The sequence below is a fragment of the Cariama cristata genome, unplaced genomic scaffold, assembly GCF_000690535.1.
Source record: "Cariama cristata isolate BGI_N322 unplaced genomic scaffold, ASM69053v1 scaffold24257, whole genome shotgun sequence".
Taxonomy (NCBI): domain Eukaryota; kingdom Metazoa; phylum Chordata; class Aves; order Cariamiformes; family Cariamidae; genus Cariama; species Cariama cristata.
The window spans coordinates 35,583-56,374 of record NW_009627530.1 but is presented as its reverse complement, the minus strand read 5'-3'; the positions used below and the strand labels follow the sequence as shown (position 1 = coordinate 56,374).

The 20,792-nt window shown below is 40.7% G+C and overlaps 1 protein-coding gene across 5 annotated transcripts; it reads right to left on the bottom strand.

Annotated features, from left to right (window-relative positions):
* Positions 1-4,256: 4,256 nt before the first annotated feature.
* Positions 4,257-7,140, bottom strand: LRRC8D (leucine rich repeat containing 8 family, member D). Of its 5 annotated transcripts, none has more exons than XM_009704477.1 (2): positions 6,877-7,140; positions 4,257-6,753 (listed from the first exon to the last, which is right to left on the bottom strand). In XM_009704477.1, exons 1-2 carry the CDS (start codon positions 7,138-7,140, stop codon positions 4,570-4,572), a joined length of 2,448 nt encoding a protein of 815 aa, XP_009702779.1. In that variant the 3' UTR covers positions 4,257-4,569. The 5 variants fall into 5 exon arrangements, with proteins under 5 accessions (XP_009702779.1, XP_009702781.1, XP_009702782.1 ...); XM_009704479.1 differs by having other exon boundaries at positions 4,257-6,749; positions 6,891-7,140; XM_009704480.1 differs by having other exon boundaries at positions 4,257-6,740; positions 6,891-7,140.
* Between the last annotated feature and the right edge of the window lie 13,652 nt (positions 7,141-20,792).

Here is a 20,792-nt window from a genome sequence, read left to right as displayed (position 1 = left end):
TCTCAATTCTTTCCATTCTGGTAATCTTAAGGATCACCTTGCATGTTCTCACAATTTTGCTGAAGAAACATTTTATTTAAATGCCTTCACAAAATGTCCTTCTGAACAGACAGACCACCCAGGCTTTGCAAGGGCAAGGATGCTAACCACCAGCCTAAGATGAGGCAGACCAGCCATAAATGCATTGCCTCGTGGTTGCAGGTGGCCTTGCTGTCACTGGAGAACGCAACTTGTTGCACTAGATCTGACACGAAACTGATGATAGCTGTCCCTCAGAGCTCTTTTCAAAGGAATCCCAAACTTCAGTCCTCCCAAGCTGCCTGGGACGCAACACATCGATGCAGAAGTCTGTCTCAGTATGTACTTCTGCAAGCAAACAGATTTAACACATTTCTAATCATTTGGTTTGGCCTAAACAGAGCATCAGTAGTTGCTGTCTGGCTATAGTTCCAGCTGTGTTTCATCAACAGGGAAGATGATTAAGGAAACAGCTTGCCTAGAGGCTGGAATCTCCATCACTGTCTAGCCCATTCTTACATCTTGCCAAACATCTGGCAGGAATGAGTTAGGGAACCTTATTTCTGCATGAAGCAGGGTGGCAGGCTTGAAGGCACCTTGAGGTATCTTCTAGTCCTGCCTACGATAGTTTGCTCTCTATATCAAATGGTTCTGGGATCACACATTAGAAACGCATTGATAGGGCTCTGCCATGCAGCTAATGACGAGACTGCCTGTGCCTCTTGAGTCTTTCTACATGACTTCATTTCTACAGGATTTGTGTTTTTCATGATCATTTATATGTTTTACCTCCATTAAAGAATCCTCAGCTTATAGACAGGAAATTTAAATCTTTTTAATGTCCTTTTCCCCACGTGAGCAGTAGGTTGTGCCAAAACCAAAAGTAGGTCTCAAGTCATGGGTCTAGCCTCCCTCCTTGCTTTGGACTGAAAGGCAGTGCCACGGTCCATGTTATCTTCAAGGCCAGCTGTTGCACAGGCAATAATCCCATCACACTGGGTGACAGCAGCCCAGATATGCTACCCTCAGCCCATTGCCACTGTTCACAGCGAGCTGCAGAAGAGTTACACTTAGGACTGTCATGTTCTTGCACAGCTCCCTCTCTTGAGAACCAAGAAGTCTGAAAGCCAAAATCTGCTCCTGCAAGAAGTCAGAATGACGGTCAACACCACAGCTGTAGGAGCACCACATTTGTTTAACTTAAGTAAAGGAATCACAGTCTAGTCCATTGCCTTCACATAACCATACACCACTAATTTCTGTGCGCATCCATGGAAACACAATATACAGAATATCTATTTCTGTAAGATTTTTATTAAAAACACAGTCTACAAAGCAGATCCCCCATAACCAGACGTGACTTAACAGTGTCTGGGCTTCCCCCTTTGCTACCAGAGAGGGCAGCTCAGGACCACAAAGCCATTTATTTAGCAGCAGAGCGCCTTTCACTAGTGTCAGCATCCCCTCTTACACCGAGAGGTTTGATGCCTGCTCAGGACAGCCACAGCTCTTTTTGCAGAGGAAGCATCTTCCAAAAGGACAATTTATTGAAAAACTATAGGATCTCCACAGAAATGTGGTACAGTAGCAGGAGGAAACAAAATGGCAATTTCCTATCTCGTCTCATTTGAATGAACACAGTAATTTTTCTTCTGAGGCTATACATATATTCTGCAAAACTCCATTAGCTAAATAAAAACAGTGGTAGGTCATTTAGATTATGTATATTAAAAAAAAAACCAAAACAACCCAAAAACCCTATCCTGAAGTACTGTATTCTAGTTAGAAACCATACCTACAGAATTTACTCGTACTTCCTCCTTCTTATAGGCACCACAGAACAAGTCCAGCGTAAGACACTCAAAATTAGAGATTTTACTATGCAAACACACTTTTGCCCCATTAATCAGAATTAGATTAGAGGAAGATATAAACATCTTATTTATTAAATCAAATAGAAATGCAAAATATGTTTCACATGCCTTACATGGAAAAGAGATGAACTTCCAAGACTTTAAAGCAAGACTGTGTCAGTTGACACACAGGAAAGAGGAACATTTATAAACGGGCACAAAGAGGAGGAAGGACTGGGGGAGGCGACATGGGGATGATGGGCAGTTCCTCCCCACTCTGAGAAAGCTCTCCTAAAAACAAGAATGGAGTTTATGCTGAGCAAGCATCACAAGCCTGAAATTAACTTTAACATATACTTATTTTGGAGGAAGTTGTCTAAAGAAGTACCATTGGCTAATAACTAGTCAAAACAGTAGTCTAAATTATGTATACCATACTGATACAAAGTGGACATGTATTTATTTTTTGAACATCAGTAGGGACAGCAGGAGAATCAGAAACACCAAAAAAATGCTTTTAAAAGCTGGTTCAATCCACAGCCGCATTCTGTGCGACTCAGCTATTAAAATAAGAAAAAAGATGAAAAATAGAATATTTTTCTAAATATTTTAATTACTTTGTCATCCTCCAACTCTTCCTCCCTCCTACACACAATTTCTTGGAATCTGAAATGACACTCAACAGCAAATACAAAGCATACACCAATAGTATATTCCACAGTTTTTCTAGAGAGTCAATAGTCCAGCAATTTTAAAGTGATCTATGTGCAAAAAATAAACACATGAAAGAGTTTCTTAAAAAAAAAAAATCCACTGCAGCCTTAACTTCTACTTAAAAAAAAAATTGAGGATTAGTACTAAATTTCCCCGTCGAGGACAGATCAGTAACTGCAAGTATTCTGCCAAACCTGTGACTTGGTGTTGCAGAACTGTCAACATGCCAAGTTTAGTACCTGCTGGCAAGTGGAAAACAGACTGTATCCCCAAAAGAAGTGGGAAAACCACTATTCATAAACTGGTCTTCTGATATACATAAACATACAGTGCAGGTGTGTATTCAGAGACTGCTACCTACAGCTGAGAACAGTCCTCCCAGCATGACTAACAGTAAATGATTAACAATAAAATGTGCAAGATTCGTAAGAGCAGTATTTGTAATGTTCCTGACTGCTCAACGCCCCTAGGCCTAAACTATCCCCTCATTACTAGTGGTGTAAGTCAGGGCAGCTCTGGTGAAGTTACAGTAGAAATCGCTGTGCATGAGGATTTCTGTGTGAGAAGAACAGTCCCTTGAACTACAGACTAGTTCAGTCCTGACCGCACTACAATAGGGAATTGTGTTTAAACCATGAGTAATCGTGTAATCATCTCCCAGCATAGTACATCTTTTCTGCACACATGGAATGTAAGTGGCCAAGATTTACAACTGATGATTTTGCAGATTTAATGGATTATATTTCTTTAATGGTTCTGGCAATACAAACTCATTAGAAAAACAACACCAAAAAAACAAACAAAAAAAAAATCCCACGCTCACTGCTGTCTGCTTTTTTCTTTATTTGATGACTTATCTGGCACACAGTTAGGGTTTTCTAACAGTGCGTAAGCATTCAAAAAACATCAAATTACTTGGGCTGGGGTGTAGGAGAAGGGTGGTCCTACAGTTAAAGTCCAGGTGTGGAAGATACACCACAATAGGTGATAAAGCTAAATCACATTTGGGTAAATTGTAACTCTTATGTCTCTCTCATTAGTCTAGCAAATGGAGCAGACATCCCAGTTCCTAAGCAAGGGCTGTGAAACAAAACAACCACCAACTCATAAAATGCCTTGAGTTTCCCAGATGAAAACAGGGAAGAGGAGCAAAACATGAGCAGTAAAGTCACTTTGTATTTAATGGCTTTCAAAGTCGCCTTGCAATACAGTTCAAATACCAAAACTATCTCCAACTTGAAAGCCAAGTGGCAGTATTCTCCCTTTTACCACCCACTGCTGCATGGGACTGAAGAGTGTTATGGAAGCTGAGGGGGAGACCAGCTGTGGGAATGTGACCGGTCTTTGCCAGTGTGAAGGAGCAGCATACTGGACCACAGAAAAAAAATCTCACCCAAGAACATGAGGCCTTGAGGATGAAGAATGCAGGCAAACACACTTGGCCTGATGCAAACCTCATATCTTAATGCAGGAAAATGGTGGTTCTGGTGCAGTTCAAAGTACAGCCAAACTGGTTTCATTTGCTGAGGGTTGCTAAACGCTAACAACACGCATCAACATGTGTTTCAAGTGCTGTTAGAACCATACCGTATATGACATTTATCCTCTTTTTTCCTCCCATAATGCACTAAAGTAAATCCAGACCTTAAGGAATAACTTGCATAGTAAGAAAAGGTCATCAATTTAATCATTTACTTTAAGCAGGCAAGCAGATTTGTAAACATTCAAAAGCGGCAGCATCCAAGTTACAAACAATTTAAGGGAAAAAGAATTGAGATTATTAAGGTTCTTTATACTCTCAAAAATTTTGGAAATAATCTTTTAAAACACTGCAAACATCGAACACTCGGTTACACCTCTTCTAATCCTGCTAGTAGTCCTGCCTTCCAAGGAATTCTGCTTTCTAAAACGCATGGTCTCACAATTGCCATACTTTTTAGCATTTGTCATTTGGAAGTCAGCTACTGGAGTATTTCACCTCAGCCTAAATCCCGTTAGCAAAGGGAATGCTTGTGTCTTGATTCAACACCTCTTTAACTTCTGAGGGCAAAGCGTCAAAGAGGTGATCTTCCACCACAAGCCCGCTTTTCCTGAGAAGTTGACACTGCCCCAGCGTTGCTGGCAGACGGTCCAAGCAGTTTCCCTTCAGTTCCAGATGAGTCAGCTGCACCAGTTGACTAACTTTATCTGGGATTGAGGTAATACAGTTTTGTCCCAGACTCAAAGTCCTCAATTTAACACATTTAAACAACTGTTTTGGCAAAATGTCGACTTTGTTTCCTGTGATGTGAAAATGCTGCAGATTTTGAAGCAAACCTATTTCCACTGGGATCAATGCGATTGAATTGTAGCTTACATCTAAACACCTAAGTTTCTGTAAACTGAACACTGCGGCTGGTAAAGATTCGAGTTTGTTATTGGAGAGATAAAGGGACTCTAAATTCTTTATGTGGGTAATGGAGGAAGGAATGTTGACTATTTTATTGTGCCACAGCTTTAAACAAGTAAATCTTTTTAAGTGCTGGAAACTGATGATTTCTTCAATTGTGCGTATGCTATTTGACTTTAAATCCAGTTCCTGTAAGTTAGAGAGGCTGAAGATGGCGTGGGGAATTCTCTCCAGTTCACAGTTCTGCAGTTCCAACTCTGCAACATTAGTCATTTTCTTAAGGCTATTGAGTACCACAAGCTTAGTCCCGTCATTATGAATGACCAGTTTTGTCAGATGTGGTGCCACATCTGTGATATTGGGTGGAATTTTGGTCAAATTGCTCTTAACGTGGAGAATTTTAAGGTGTCTCAACTCTCTGAGAGATTCAAGCCCTATCATTTTATTGTTTTCAGAGTTCAAGTTGCCTATCAAGTACAATTCACGGAGGTTTTTGAGCAAATACACCCACGCAGGAATTTCTGCAACATCTGTGAATTTTACATGAAGGCATCTCAAGTGGTCCCGGAGGAAGCTGAAGGCAGTCTGCTCAACCTTTGCAGGGCAGTGGCACAGATGAAGCTCCTGAAGATTTGTCATCTGGGAAATTTTTGCTGGGATTTTTGCTTCAGGAATCAGCTCCAGTTTCAACACATCCAGATCCGTCAGATCAAACACTGCATCGGGGACCCCCGACAGCATGAAGAGATGCAACTCTTGCTTGTCCTGCGCGTTGCGGGAAACATGTTGTCGCAGCTTTTCGAAAGTCCATTCATGGTTTAAACTAATTTCCCGTAGTTTGTTCTCACTTACCTCTGACAAAAAGACACCAAATCGCTTAGAATACAGCTGATCATACTGATCTACCATGTGCAAGAGAAATGCAAAATCATTTTTGACATCAGGGATATCACTGAAGCTACTCTCTTCTCTGACCTTTTCAAAGGAGTATTCTTTTAAAGGTATTCGGAACAGCCAGAAAAGCGTGTAGAGGCAGATAAAGCCATAGACGCAAATGAGTGAAATATAGCTGATAAGCAGCTTCTTCAACATGTAAGCCATGTTGTGTGTACATTCAAACTGTGTGTAGCCAATCAGGTGTTCCACTTTCGGGTTGCAGATGTGTTCAAAACTAATGGTGTTAACGAAGTTTGCAGTATAGCAGAGAATAAATATGAACTTGACAGTCTTGATGACAGTCTGGCCAACGTAGAGTTTGTAAATCAGATCACTGTCCTCCACGTGAGCCCGGAACTTACGGACTTTCTCAAACAGTGCTTTGGCTTGCTCTCCATCTTTCTTATCTAAAATAGTGACACTGGGAACCTCGATCATCGGCTTGTCAGCTGAAAATTTGAAGCCAGACTTTGTTATCATGGGGGTGCTGGCACTTGGGCTTCCTTCATCACTGCTAGTGGAAACATACTTGGGCAGGGACTGGGCACCAGTTAACCTCTGTTTGTTCTCCTCAGAGTCCTCGCATGCCGTTTCAGACAACGCTTTTGTAGTCCAAGGGGACTCAAAGCACTTCCCTAATATAGACACAAAATGCTCAATTTTTGAGCAAGTCTTGGGATACTTGAACCAAAAATTGCTACTGACTATTAAAATGATAGTATGGATGAGAACAAGATAGGGAAAATACTTTGAATACCAAGGAAGAGCCAAATGATAGCACATCTGGTTAATAAATACGTATTGCTGAAAATCCAGATTTGTTTTACGGCCTAAAGAATCTTTCTGCTCCTTCTTAAGCTCCTCGCCTGATTCAGTGGGTTGATACTGAGAAGAGGTAGCTCTGCTCAGAGGTACATCAGGTGTTACAGTAGGGGCACTTCCAAAGGAAACCGTTCTCACTGATGCGTCTTCTCCTTGACCAGTGGTTGTTTCAACAGTGGTAAAGTCAGCCTTCCCTGATGTGCCAGGTTGTGCTTTTGAATTTACAGTAGACTGCAAAACTGGCAAGCAGACCACCTGGTCTTTGGTCAGCTGCATGGTTCCAGCAAAAATGGCAACCATTAACATAACAACAGCTAGATAATCCATAAATACATCCCACCATGGTTTCAAGATACGGTAAGTTGGCTGGATGTCATTGAGTGATGCAACTTCTGCAAGGGTGAACATTCCTACAAGAGAACAAACACAAAAATCAGTATTGTTGACTGGCGAGTAGGTTATTTTACCATTTAATAAGAACCACACCATGACATACAGATCCTCAGAAGGTTCCAGTTTTCATTATGTTTTGTTGCCTGTCACATATTGCCCATCACTCCACTCACTCTTTTCTCAAAGGATATGTACTGAAATGATGCATTACTTTAGCATCAAAACAGAAGTCTTCTCACTTCAGGCCAGATGATATTTATGTATCTTTGCCACTTCACAGTACAAGCACCAAGGCCTGCTCTGTGCAACTGAAATATCTGAAAGTGCTGTAGCTGGTATGTATTAATAACATGAATAGCAACAATTGATTACACTGCTCAAAAATGGATTCTGTAAAAACAACTGCTTGAGTGTAAACATATGAAATCCAGCAGTAATGTTATTTTGTAGTACCTTGCGTTTAAACAAAATAGCATTTGTTCAATGCTTTTCACCTTGCTCATGACTTGCACAGCACATTTTAGGTCTCTTGTTACATTATGAGCCAGGTCTCTCATTTCTTTTCATCTAACACAGTAACAGTCAACGTCTCCCACTCCTTGCCATTGAGCATCCACATTGCTTACCAGATTGACTGGTTCCTTTCCTTTAAGTACCACTGCACAAGTGAAAATCTTGCAGTTACTACTGAATATTTGGCACAATTTCTTTAAATGTGTTTGGATGTTTTACACTGAGAAACAGTTACCACCTATTCATTGGACCAAATGGTACTGTATAAATTTTTTTCCCCAATTAATGAACAAATAATCCTTCTTCAGAAAAATCCAACCCAGCCAACCAAGGAAAAAAAAAAAACCAACACAACTCTTTCTTAACATAATGGGGAAAATATTTTTTTCAGATTTTCATCACAGCCTGATGACTATAGGAAGCTGGTTAGTCCAGGTAGCACAGGAGCAGGCTGCAAGGCTTTCATTTTAAATTGAACATATGTACTGTGAGACAAAGTGGCAAACTGATTGTGTGAGAATCCAAACCTTTTTGAAGCTTTAAATAGCTTGCTTTGCTTTTTGTTTTGACAAAATCTAGAGGACTCAATTTATCAGTTTTTTAAAATTAAGTTTCCTGTGCAAGCAGGATGTGGTAAAATCATCGTTTTAACTTCTGAACTTGTGACCCAAATTTGCTGTTTCTAAAGCAAAATATGCAGCTTGTGTGCACACACGGAGTGGAGAAGGAGACAGGATGTACATTAGCACACAGTCTGGCTCCCTTTGGTTGGGAGAACAGCTTAGCAGAGCACAAGGAGATCAAAACAGGCAGTAGAAAGATGCATCAGATTTACTGTTTTTAACTTGTAGCATACCAATTTGTATGAACAAGCACCTTACAAACCCTAAAGGACAGTGTCACAGGTCATGAATATACAACATGATTGATTATTTCTAGCCTACTTTTCTCTGAAGAAGATAACAGACATTTCTATATGCAGAACTCAAACATCAGCTACTGCCTATATGGTCAAAGGCATGCATCAGCCCCTCTCCTGCCCACACCAGTGCAATCAGCCCCCGTGATCTCAGTCTGTGGGAAAGGCCAGTGGTCGGCATTACAGAGCCTGGCATGGAGCTCGCAATGAAAATGTCTCCTCCACCACAGGGAGGGATCCAGCCCCTGGCCTCCCACGCTTTCCTCCCAGGAGCTTTTACCAGTTTTGCATACCTAGCCTGGGATTTGGTGAAGGCAGCCAGAGAGGAGAGGGTTTTATCTCACTGCAGCACTCATCTCAGTTGGTGTTCCTGGCGCAGTTGCCAAAATGTAGAAGATAAGACTGAGTTCCTCAGGGACTGGGCAGAAAGAACTTCCAGCTCTCTCCTCCTTTATTTTCCACTGGGCAAACAAATGTAAAATACTCTTCCCTCATCAGTAACACAAGTTGTCAGGGTCTCACGGTTCTCCCAGCTCCACACGAGCCTCCGCCCGGGTCCCGCGCCTTCCCCCACGCACCTCCCCAGGGCCGTAGCTGCTATAGGAAGTGCTGAAGGACACAGACCAGTAACACACCCACAGCTATCAAAGCCTCCCAGTGCTTTACTTGAAGTTAACTACAAACTCCCATTTTCTTTATTGTCTCTTGGTGCTTACCTAGACCAGAATCAGAGCATGACTGCTTGCCCTAGAATTGCTACCTTTGACATTTAAATAACAACCCATGCAAAAGAATAGCACTAGTCGTTTCTACTAATGTGAACAGAGAGATATAAAAGGGCCCTCCTTACTCCTAAAGCACAACTGCCACCTGACAAAAAACACAAAACAGGAGCAGAGCTGTTTGCAGGTTTTTGTTGGTTTGGTTTTTTTTGCTTTCTTTTTCCCCATTCTTTCTTGGAAGCTGTTTGGAAGGGATGCTCTCACAGATCTCCAGGTTGTTTTCACTGTGGTCTCACCCATCCTGGCAGCCACAAGAACTTCTCGTCCATTAGGTTACTAGTGCAATAGTTCAAGAGGAGAGCAGAGCCAAAGGCTTAGCGAGGACAAGTCATGCGTGCATACTACAGCCGTGCCCCTGCACATAGAGCTATGCAATGTGCAGGGAGGAGGCTGCAAGCACGATGGGAAGAAGGAATGAGATGACTGCTGTAACAAACATGGGTAGCTGCTACTGCTTGTTCCTCTGGGGTTAGCCTTTCCGTCAACTTTGCACTAGCTAATTACATGGGAAGTTACTTCATTGCGGTTTGGGGCACAACCTGCAGAATTCCTTTCACAGAATGAAGGTGATTTTTTTTTGCTTCTGCCATGAGAACACGTGGATAAAGCACCAAAACCCAAGCGCTGCAGACGTGGCTGCTCTAAGCAACTGAAATAATGGAAAAGGAGTGAGAGAGCACAAAGTGGTTCCAGTTAGAGACTTAGAAAGAACACTTAAAAAAACCTCTAAAGCTAAAAAAATCACCTCTATCAGACCTCTGTCTTGCACACACACAAAATTATTTCAAAAAAGGTTAGGAGACACAACAGAGCCTGTGTAATCCTCTTCGTGAGGCTGCAGAGAGTGTAGTGTAACAGGAACTTTACACCGAGAAGTACCACATTCAATGCTCTGAACATGTCTTTTCTTTCAAGTTACTGATACTCACAGAAGAGCTGCTGTTTTGGGAGAGATCAGCAGTTATACAACACAAAAAACCCCTCTGTGGCATTACTGTCTAACACTGTATCTCATAAAAGAGAGGTAGACCTTTTTTAGCTAGCGAAAAGTCAATTCCAGGAGCTGAAAACAGGTTTCTGTCCTCACATGTCTAAATATTTTAATGCTCTGAGTCTCAAAAACCAAAAATTAAAAACTATAAACCTACCCACAGTATAAGACACATTCTGACAGGCTGCAAATAAATTTGGTATTTTCTCTCTTAAATCCATCATTACCTATATTGGTGTTTGATTTTACTAAACTAATAACCATAGAACTTAACTTTTATTTTATTTTTGCAGATGCTTAGAAATCAAACTATTAAGAGGTACTCAGAACAACAGGTCTCTACAGTACTGTAATGTTTTGGGGTTTTCTTTATTCCACAGTTAAATTTAAACTATTTAAAGTTTTTAAAACCTGCTTTTAAAGACTACTGTCCAGAATATTCCTTGAAGTAGGTAGATAGTATTTTCATTGCTAATTTTCACCTTCTGTTAAGGGTACCAGACTGGGGTTGGGGTTTTATGATAAACTGCAGTGATGACACGGTAGTATGGAAAAGGAAACAAATAAGAAAAAAAAAAATGTCAATGCCAGTCTGTGTCTGGCAGGCAGAGCCTGCAACTCCCTGCCACAGGTGGTCTTCCCTCAAGACCAGCGGACCAGCGCATGCTCTATTCACAACCCCGATGCAAAAAAGGTCCGTAACCAGGTAGCTCAAACTGAAGAACAAAGTACTATGCAGCTGAAAAGCCAAAATGTCTGATCTCTCATGGTGAAAACATGCATTTCTTTCAGCGCTTTTCAGGGTTTGCAAGGCACCAGATGGACCGTGTGGCTCAGCAGAACATGGGGGTTTGACACACCAAGATCTAGACCCAAACTAGAAAACTGTGGTTCCTGAAGAAAAATAATTTTTAATTACCAATATGGAATTTCAGGACAGTCTCCTTTTTCAAGTAGTATATTTTAGTTTACTTTTAATAAGCGCAGATTTTAATTCAAGCCTATTGCAGTATGATCTTTAGAGCTGCAGTTACACAACATAATGAAGACCTTTAATTTTTGCAAATAATTCTTTTTCCTCCCAAACGCACTGTCTCCAATTCTGTAATTTGGATGACGCTCTAGGATAACATTAACCTCTCCCAGCTCCATCCATTACCTCCAGCTATCTACCAGGTCCATGCTCTCTCTGGGGCGGGGAGGAAATCTCTTTCATCTAGACAAATGCAACTGTTCTAAGCACAACTGTTTCTTGCTACCTTCTAAGATTTTAGGTAGAAAAACTAAAGTTCTGAAAGCAGTGTAGTACTACCTCCCTTTTCATTGCTAATGTGATATGGAGCTCTAGAACTAAACACACTTTGTTTATTTTGCAGATATGTAAGTTACAGTGAAAATAGAATATAAAAAGAAAGTAATTGACAATGACAATACAATACAATTGTTCTAAGTTACAAGCCTACATTAAATCAGCAAGGGTAACAACTAATTTAATAAATCATACTTCTTACCCAATTATAATCCTTTCATTAGTCAAAGAAAAGCTCTAATAGAAAGAGCTCAGAATGCAATTAACCTGGTGAATTTTTCTGACACATTTCAGACTATAAATGCTGAAATACAAAGTGGACATACTGGAGTTATTTCCTAAGAAATTGTTCTAGCTTAAATACAGAAGTTAGAGGAAAAGGAAGCAGCAGATTGGTATGTCACTAATGTTTATTTACATCCTACTTCTTCCTGTTCTTACTGATAAAAACTTCATCTGTCTGCCCCTGTAATTCACTGGCCCTCCTGTTTTAAAAGTATATTTAAAGTTAAAGCAAATTCAAAGTTAGAACAAACAAATAAAACAGAATCGTAGTGCATGAACCTCCCATTTTACTTTCGGGTTCCCAGACTCCAAACAAGCCCACTTTGTTTCAGGAAACCAAAAGATTCTTGAATTAGCTTTGTCCCTGCAACTGGTCAAGAATTTCCTAAAAAAAGCCAAAAAACCAAACCAAAACACCAACACACACCCCAACCATTTCTAGTTGAAAAGAAAAAGTGCTACCATGAACAAAATCGTTTTCTCCCTTCCCACAGGAAATTAAGGAGAAGAAAAGTTTTCCCATAACTAAAAGGCTTCGCTAACTTGCTTTTGATCAAGTGACCATAGGCTTAAATTTATTTCTGCTGTGTATTTTACTCTCTCTTTCCACCAACCATTTCTACTTCCTTTGTTTTTCTACTTCTGCAACATCCTATTAAGGCAGGCAATTAGACCTTAATGTGATAAGAATGGATTATGAGATTCCTCTTAGCCAGGATGCTGTGAATATCAATTGTTTCACAGACAATCTGCAAAGATCAAGAAGATGGCACCATCCTTTTTTTTTTTTTCCTCTTCTCCACAGAACCAAGTGTAAGGAGCCCCAGAGCTCTGGTAAAATAATGCATAAAGACATTCAGAAAAGGGCCTATGACTGAATTTATGCACTCTGAGTACACAGACACATTCATCACCTGCATTGTAACTCAGTTTCTGAGATTAAGAGAAGTTTAAAACAAACTGAAGGAGGTTTAACCAAAACACCAGTAGGCCTTGCGATCTAGTAATAGAGGGAAATTGTCCCTGCTACTGTAGCTGGGAAAATTACAACTATTCCTAGCCCAGTTTCCAGCTCCTAGTACACTGGCTGAGGGACTGCCTCTGGATAGTGTAGAAAAGCAGCAGCCCATTTGAAAAAGAGGAGTTAACTCTCTGCTGCTTTATTCCACAAGGGATTATAGTGCTTTGCTCTACCTGACCCAAGTCAAGTTACAAAACCACTTTTAGGCACAACTGTGACTACGGCTCCTCTTCTCAAGCATGCTGCAAATCAAACCCCCAAATTCAGCTACTCATGGATTTGCACACTGAGTGCCCCTACTGCCCGAAAAGCTCAGGAAACATTCCACAATAAAATACAACATAGGTATTTCTAGGTAGGTAGTTTTGTAGCGTTTCTCTGCTATATGAAATGTTTTGCTACTTCTTCAGCAACGGAAGGTATTGCAGAACATTAACTAACACCAGAAAGCAAGGACTACAGTGCGGCTTACGCTATCAGATACTTCCTGGTAAGTGCTTTTGTCACAGGAAGATCAGAAACAGATTTAACCTAAGAACCTGCACAGAAAGAGATTTCTGTTATTTCTTTTTTTCTACCAAATTAGAAAGTCAAGAATTCCCACTCACTATTTCTTCCCTAAACATCTGACAGCAACCAAAACTACCAGTTTTAGATCAATCTGCAAGATCTGGGTTGGTTTATTTTTGTTTGGCTACACATCAACTAAGCAAACTGTTATTTGTTTGGCCTATTTGATATTTGAGGTTAAGCAAATTTCTACGGTATGGGATATTCATCTGTATGATTTGACTTTAAGATTAATTGCATATCACTCTGAATGTAGTATTTTAGAGATGGTGTACCGCAAGAGCTCTGTGGGCATAATGGATAACTGAATAAGGAGAAAGCAACAAACTCAAAGCTGAAAGGAGATTTCCTATAGAGAAAAACATTCCAACTAAGGAACAAGAGTTCCACAATTGCTTTTAATTATAACTAAATCTCATTATATAAATTTATATGGAAAACCACAATGCTGTTATTTGATAACACACTTACATGATGAAGAAGGATTAATCAGCACCTCTCATACACTGATTATTGAAGAAACAAACAAACCAAACAAAACCCCTGCAACTAACCCATCTCCCCAGTTCCCCCATCCCACTGCCCAAATTGCACAGCTATAATTTTGGACTTTCCCTAAAAGGGAATATATAATCTCTGATATAGACTGTAAATAAATTCCCCAACTAAGGAATCATCATCTTTATGAACAACATTAACTTAACTGACAGTAATTCGGTAAATGAAAAATTATCAAAATCTAGTTTCCCTCAGACTGCATACAGGAAATATTAGGCCTCAGTAAGTTGTAGACAAAAATAAGATTCTTGCTTTATATAATCAGTGTCAAATTAGTACCCATTTACAAAAGTTAAATCTATAAAAAATTTTTTTTTTAAATCTTCAAAAATTCTGCCCTTGAAAGCTGGGCTTGTTCAGGTTGTATAATACTCTAACCTACTTTTGGATCCTACTATTTAAGTGTTTACACTGAATCTTCCTTGTTTACTGGCTCTTTGAAGGTCTAGTGCTATACACAACTCCTACACAGATGGTTTTGTAATCAATGTGATATTTAAAAAGCAGTATTAGCAGCCATAATTTCCCTAACAATAAACTCTCAAATCATACCTCATTCTTGCCTTGCTGTAAATGACCAGAGAAGTCTGGTTAAGGATGACTTTCAAAACAGAAGCCCAATGTTGTACTTCCGACCAGATCCCCAAAGCACCTGAAGATTATTAACACAATAAACTCTGCATTTGCCACATGTGAGTTCTGTGTTCACAGAGCACAGAAAATGAGCAACTTCCCACTTTGCCTACTGCAGTACTCCTGAGCCATGCTCTTATGAGAAGGTTGCTTTGACCAAAAGTACAAGCTTCAGTTTTTATTCACATTTACCCCCAGGCTTCAGAGTGCAGTGCAGGCGCTCAGTATCTTTCAGAATACAACTTGTCAGTTTTTGACCTTGAAAAGGTCAGCGAGATCCTAAGCTGACTGTTCAGTAACACTGCTCTGTCCTTACTTTGTGCAGGTTAGTAGCAGAGATCATAAAGGGCATGAGAGAAGAGAGGAGAAGGAATCAAGAGCAGAGAGGAGAGTGGTCCTTGAGCATCCGTCTGTATGGTCTCTGTAGGTGGTAAAGAGCTCAGTATAACAACTATGAGTTTTGCAGTTCAAGCCAGTTAACCACATGTGATTTTACAGTTATAAAACAAACCACATAGCAAGCCAACATGCAAGAAGCCAAGCGAGATGACTAATGAGGCTAGACCCCAGCAGGGGTAAATACTGAACTTATGCTTTCCATATCTGTAACAGTCCATGAACGCACAGGCATTTGACAGGCAATTTCTCTCAGGAAGAACATGAATCTTGCATAGCACAACTGTCTGAACAGAAATCCTACAGCAGAGTAACAAGGACCTTGCAGATGAAGGCAAAGAACATGCCTCGGTGTACCCTGGCACACGCACTCCAAACCTTACATTGCCCTTACAACCACCATTATTTACACAATACTGATTGATCCTTCTTTTATCAGAGGGAATGCATCCCCAGCGATCGAAGTAGCTACACTAAGGCTGAGCGATCAGATTTCCAACACCATTTTCTGTTTTACTTAGCCAGACTAGAGCAAAAACAGTGAATGGACACTTTGTATCTCATTTCACACCATTCCTAAAACATATCCAAGCCCAGGATCTTGAAAAGACAGTCTAACTTGTGTGTGCAAGACCCCCATTTTAACACTAAGCACTTTTACTCAAGTACCGTCACAACTGAAAGTTACTTCACTTGATTTAACCTGTGCTAACATGGACATACAATGCAATTAAAAGTTACACCATCCAATAAACTCTAACAGCTGCTTGCGCTCAAGTGTTAAGCATTTAATCCCTTTACCATTTCAAAATCTGCTGTTCCCCTACCTTTTAGCCAGTGATGCTTCTGCAGTGTTTTTGCTACCACTATCAGAAGTACAGGAACACACAGTAAACATCTGGCACTTCTGACCAGAGCACTTCGGGAATTTATCAAGATGCAAAAGCAAGCTGCACCAAAATAAAAGCCCATCTGGTAACTCCAGTCCCTAGAGGCTGCTTTTTATTACTAAAAAATCCACAGTGATACTTTTTTTAAAAAAAAAAGTAATTAAAATAATTGGAAGAGGAAAAGGAAAAAATTATAATAAAATTATATTTCCTTTTTAGTTTAGAAATCTGAAAACCAGAACAGGTAAAAATGGTTTAAACCCTGAGATGTTACTTAAATGTGCCTTTACATAACTAAGTCCACATGGCTACAAAGTTTGTTACATGAAATAGCTTGATCTCAGGTAGAGATGGCACTCAGCAACACATGCAACTCCTCTCAAAAATACTCCTTTCTGATCCACAGCCACACACGCTGCCAGTCTTTGTCTCATCTTGTTCTGGATTCACTTGGAACTGGGGCAACTTCAAAAGCAGTAAGAAACTGAAGTTGGCATAGAGCTGCTAGTTCGGTGATTTTAAGCCACAGAATGTAAAGATACAAATCTTATTACAGGATATATTAGTACCTTTAACTACACACCCTAAACATACCTAAAGAATAGGAAGGAGTGCCTACCAAAGAAAAAGTGTGTCACTGAAGTTCACACTCTTGTAGGTTTTAATAGCTCCGCTTAAGGGCAAAATGACCTCTCTACCCCAACTCATGGTACTGAAGTCTAGGTTTACTTAATTTCTAAACTGTATTCCCATCAGAATGGAAGCAGGTTTACTGAGTAACTAAAGTGAGTTATTTTCAACTAATACTTTCCTTATTTTTATTTTTAATGGACATGCCAGCAACCTTGCACTGGAACATTTACAGCATCCTCACAGAGATCTAGAGCCAAGAGGAGACAAAAAATTCCTTTAACTAAAGAACAGGCTCCATTGTTCCCTACCTGAGCTGGTTCATCTCTTCAGACAGCACAGCAAACACAGTGACTCTCACTGGGTTACACATTAAACAGAAGTTTCATATATAAGATTTGCACACATATGAGCTACTGTATTTTCAAGTACCTGCAGTGATGCTTCCATTACTTCCACTACCTAAAAGTGATCTAGGAAAGGTCACACTTAAATTAAAAAATTAAAACAACAAAAGCAAATTAAACACACACAAACCACCCACCAAAAAGGACTCAGCAACACAAGAAGCTACATGTAAACACCAGCCTCCTACTCACACATCAGAGTTCCTCTGTTTCTGCCAAGATCTCTCCCATGGCAAGAGCAGTAGGAAGGTGCATCAAGTACAGCTGAGAATCAGGATATGAAAAAGCACACTTTAATTCCACCTTTCCTTTTGCCCACTATGCCAACACAGAGTTTCCTTGATAAAAAAAAAAAAGGCAAGTTTACAGCTCAATAAATAGGCTGCACCCTCAGTTTTCAAATACACAGTCTCTCCAAATCTTTATGGGACAAGTCAAACTATGTTCCTACTTAAATGTCACGCAGCTTCTTTTCTCCCCAGGGAGAAGGGGAGACTTCCCTGCTCAAGCCAAGGACTAGCTGTAAAGCCATGTCACAGAAACCAGTCCAGATAACTGCTAAGCAGCCTCCAACACCCCTCCCACCATCCTGTCTCCCCCCACCCTGGGTAGACACCACACAACAGATAGCCTGCTCCCAACTCTACCTGCTCTTTATCAAGCAAAGATACCTTCTGTGCTTCGGACATCCTGCCAGATGGGTAACAATGATGACTTCTCACATAAAACTCTGATCAACAGATGAATGATGACTTATTAATGTTACCACATTCCTGCCAAGCTTCCAAGAGCTGAATCTCCAGCAGTTTCATGCCAGGAAAAATGCCTGCAGCTGAAGCATTTATCCTCAAAGGGATTTATTTAAGTTTACGATATTTCTTCTTCCTCTTCTAAACTTAAACTACTTTCTGTAAGAGGCAAGCTATTTACTTAGTCCATCTAGTCCCGTAATCGTTTGGTTCAGGGTGTGCACTTCAATCTCAGTACTTAAGCATAAAAAGGAATTACGCTACAACACAGATTTTGGAGGCTGCTGTTCTGCAATTTTACTGATGAGTTCAGATCACCTCCTTCCTTTTTATGCTTTATTTTCCCCATTCAAAATGTTGCCTTAAGAATAGAAAGAATGTTCCAAAAGACTCGCTGTCTTCCCTGAGACTGCAGAATTCCTGCTCCAAGGAGCAAGCTTCCAGCTCTGCAAAAAAGTTCAGTAAGGCTCAGTTGTGGTGTTTGCTGCCATTCAGCAGCATCAACAGATCCATACAGCCCCCAATTCAAATATTTACTATTGCTAAATTTATATTATGATTTGACCCAAATGCTCCAGCTGGAACCATAACCTCTGCACTGAGGGCTCTCCAGCGGGGAGACAGGGCAGAAAACCTTTGCCCCTGAAGGCTTACAATCTAAAAGTGATTATTTGTTAGGCAATGACAAGCATGTTTGTGGCCATAATATTGAAAGCAAAAAACCAAAACCCATCAGGCTTCCAGAAAAAGAGAGAAAAAGTAGGAAAACAGTGTGATTAAAAGTATAATCAAACTTAACATTTTAATGCACTGCTATCTTTGAAAAGGCTTAACATTATGTCCAGATAAATCCGTTTACAGTTACAGCATTCCTATATACTTAGCCGTACTCCTTCCCACTGTTTTGGGGATGATGCTATCTCAAAAATAAGGCACTAAACGTAACAGGTCTTGAAACCTGCCTTTCCAGCAAAACAGACAACGAAGCTTTCCTGTCCAGTCAAATCTGTTTTAAAAGACAATGAAGCTTTCTGAGTACGTACTTTACTTCAACTCAAATAAACAAAACATAGAAAGGAGACATTTCATTCAATCTCATCTGTGGACAGATGCCACTCGTGCTCCAGCACTTACCACCTTGCAGTGATTACTACAGCCTTCCCCACACACTTGCAATAATGTTTTTGGCAGTCACCTTCACAGACATGCAGTCATGTTCCATGTCACTGTCTGTCTGACATTTACAGCCAACGTGCTAACTGCTCGGATGGCCAAATGGGGAAATTGGTCCAGAGGCAGCTTTTCTTATTCTGCAGGTAGCTTCCCCTTACCCCAGATGCTTGCTATTTGAACTTGTTTTGGCCAGTTACTCATCACTTAAAGCAGCACAATAGCCACGCCTCACCTGCTACAGAAATAGAAGGAGATTTGCCCTCTAACTGAAAGAAAACAAAACAGTCAGGTTTCATTGTTGCCATTGCTTCAATTACAGCCAAACCAGGTAATTTTCACATCCTCCAGCAGGCCCCAGTCAGGTCCCCAGGAGGTTCTGTGCAAGCCCAGCTAACCAGCAAGGCAAGTCCAGGATGCAGCACTAGCATCACACTGACCTGGGAGAAGGGGCCTTTCCTTCTAAATCATCTTCTAGCCCTTCTACGAGCATGCCAAGATTTCAAGAAAACAGGCAAAACAGAAAGTCTGAGCTTGTGCAAGTATATCACCACTGATTTCAGAGTCCTGGCTCTCATTGTGTCTCCCACTGAGCATAATCCAAGGCGTTCAGAAAGAGGCGCAAACCAGCCCCCCTTGCTGCCCTGGTGTCCTGTGCAGAACAAGGTAGAGACACAGGACGTGTCCTAAGGCAAATTGTTCTTTGACATCATTTCCAGCAGGTATTTCTACAGGCACGTGTGATGGACAGGGTATCACCTACTCACATACATGAAGCAGGAACAATGGAACAAACGTTGCTTTTATATTGTAACAGCGCCAGAGAACACCAGTCCCAGTGCAGTGGTGGTGGCAGGAGACAGGACAACTACAGCGTTCCTCTCCAACAGGCAGGCAGAGACCTCCTCACACTCCAGAGTGATCAGGTGGCATGGCCCTGCGGGCCTGCAAACACCCCGCTCTTGGAACAGGGCGGCCTGGAGGCAACCTGCAACTATCAGGGGACAGCAGGGATTACTTCAGCTCTCGGTTTGCATTTCAAATTGTTGACACAACACAAAAACAAAACCATGAAATGGCCACAAATTGCCCACACAGTGACCTGTATCCCGTCACAGCTGAATGCGAGTAGTCTTCGATACACCAGATTTATTCATAAGTTTGGCTGGCACAATTTTAACAAGTATCTATTCAAGAACGTTAGGACAAGTAGCCAACTACTTTATTTATATGTTCCTGTTATCTCATCTGCACGCTTGGACTACTGCCTGTGCATGTGGGTGTACAGCAATAATATACATATGACTACATTCCCATAAACCATCAGTTAAGAGTTTAGGATTTGTCATGGCCAGACCAAAACATGAACGAAACCATCCATTTAATTTATTATGAAGTTTTATAACAGCCTGTCTTTGACCAAGAATGTTGCCTGCCAAATTATGCCTCAAGTGCATTTCTTTTTTTTTTTTTTAAATAAGAAAAATGTATCAAGGCTCAGAACTCTATGACAGTTTTTGTTCCCTTTTAGGCTAAACAGCAATTCTAATCTCCATTTCAAGTTCCTCAAAGGCTAACAATAAAACCCTCTTTCTCGTAGATGTAAGACCAGCAAGCAACTGTGGATTAACAAACTTAATTAAGTTATTCCTTTAAGCCTTCATCCCAAGAACAGACTTGCTTTAGGAAGCCAAAGTGAAGGACTGTTCTCTACCCTCCATCACAAATCTCGGGACATCCAAACACAGCACCAATTGACCTTGCAGGACAAACCCGAAATGGCGGCTTTAAGCAGGCAGGTGATGTGCTACTGCTCTAAGTTCTTGCACATGAACACAGCCACG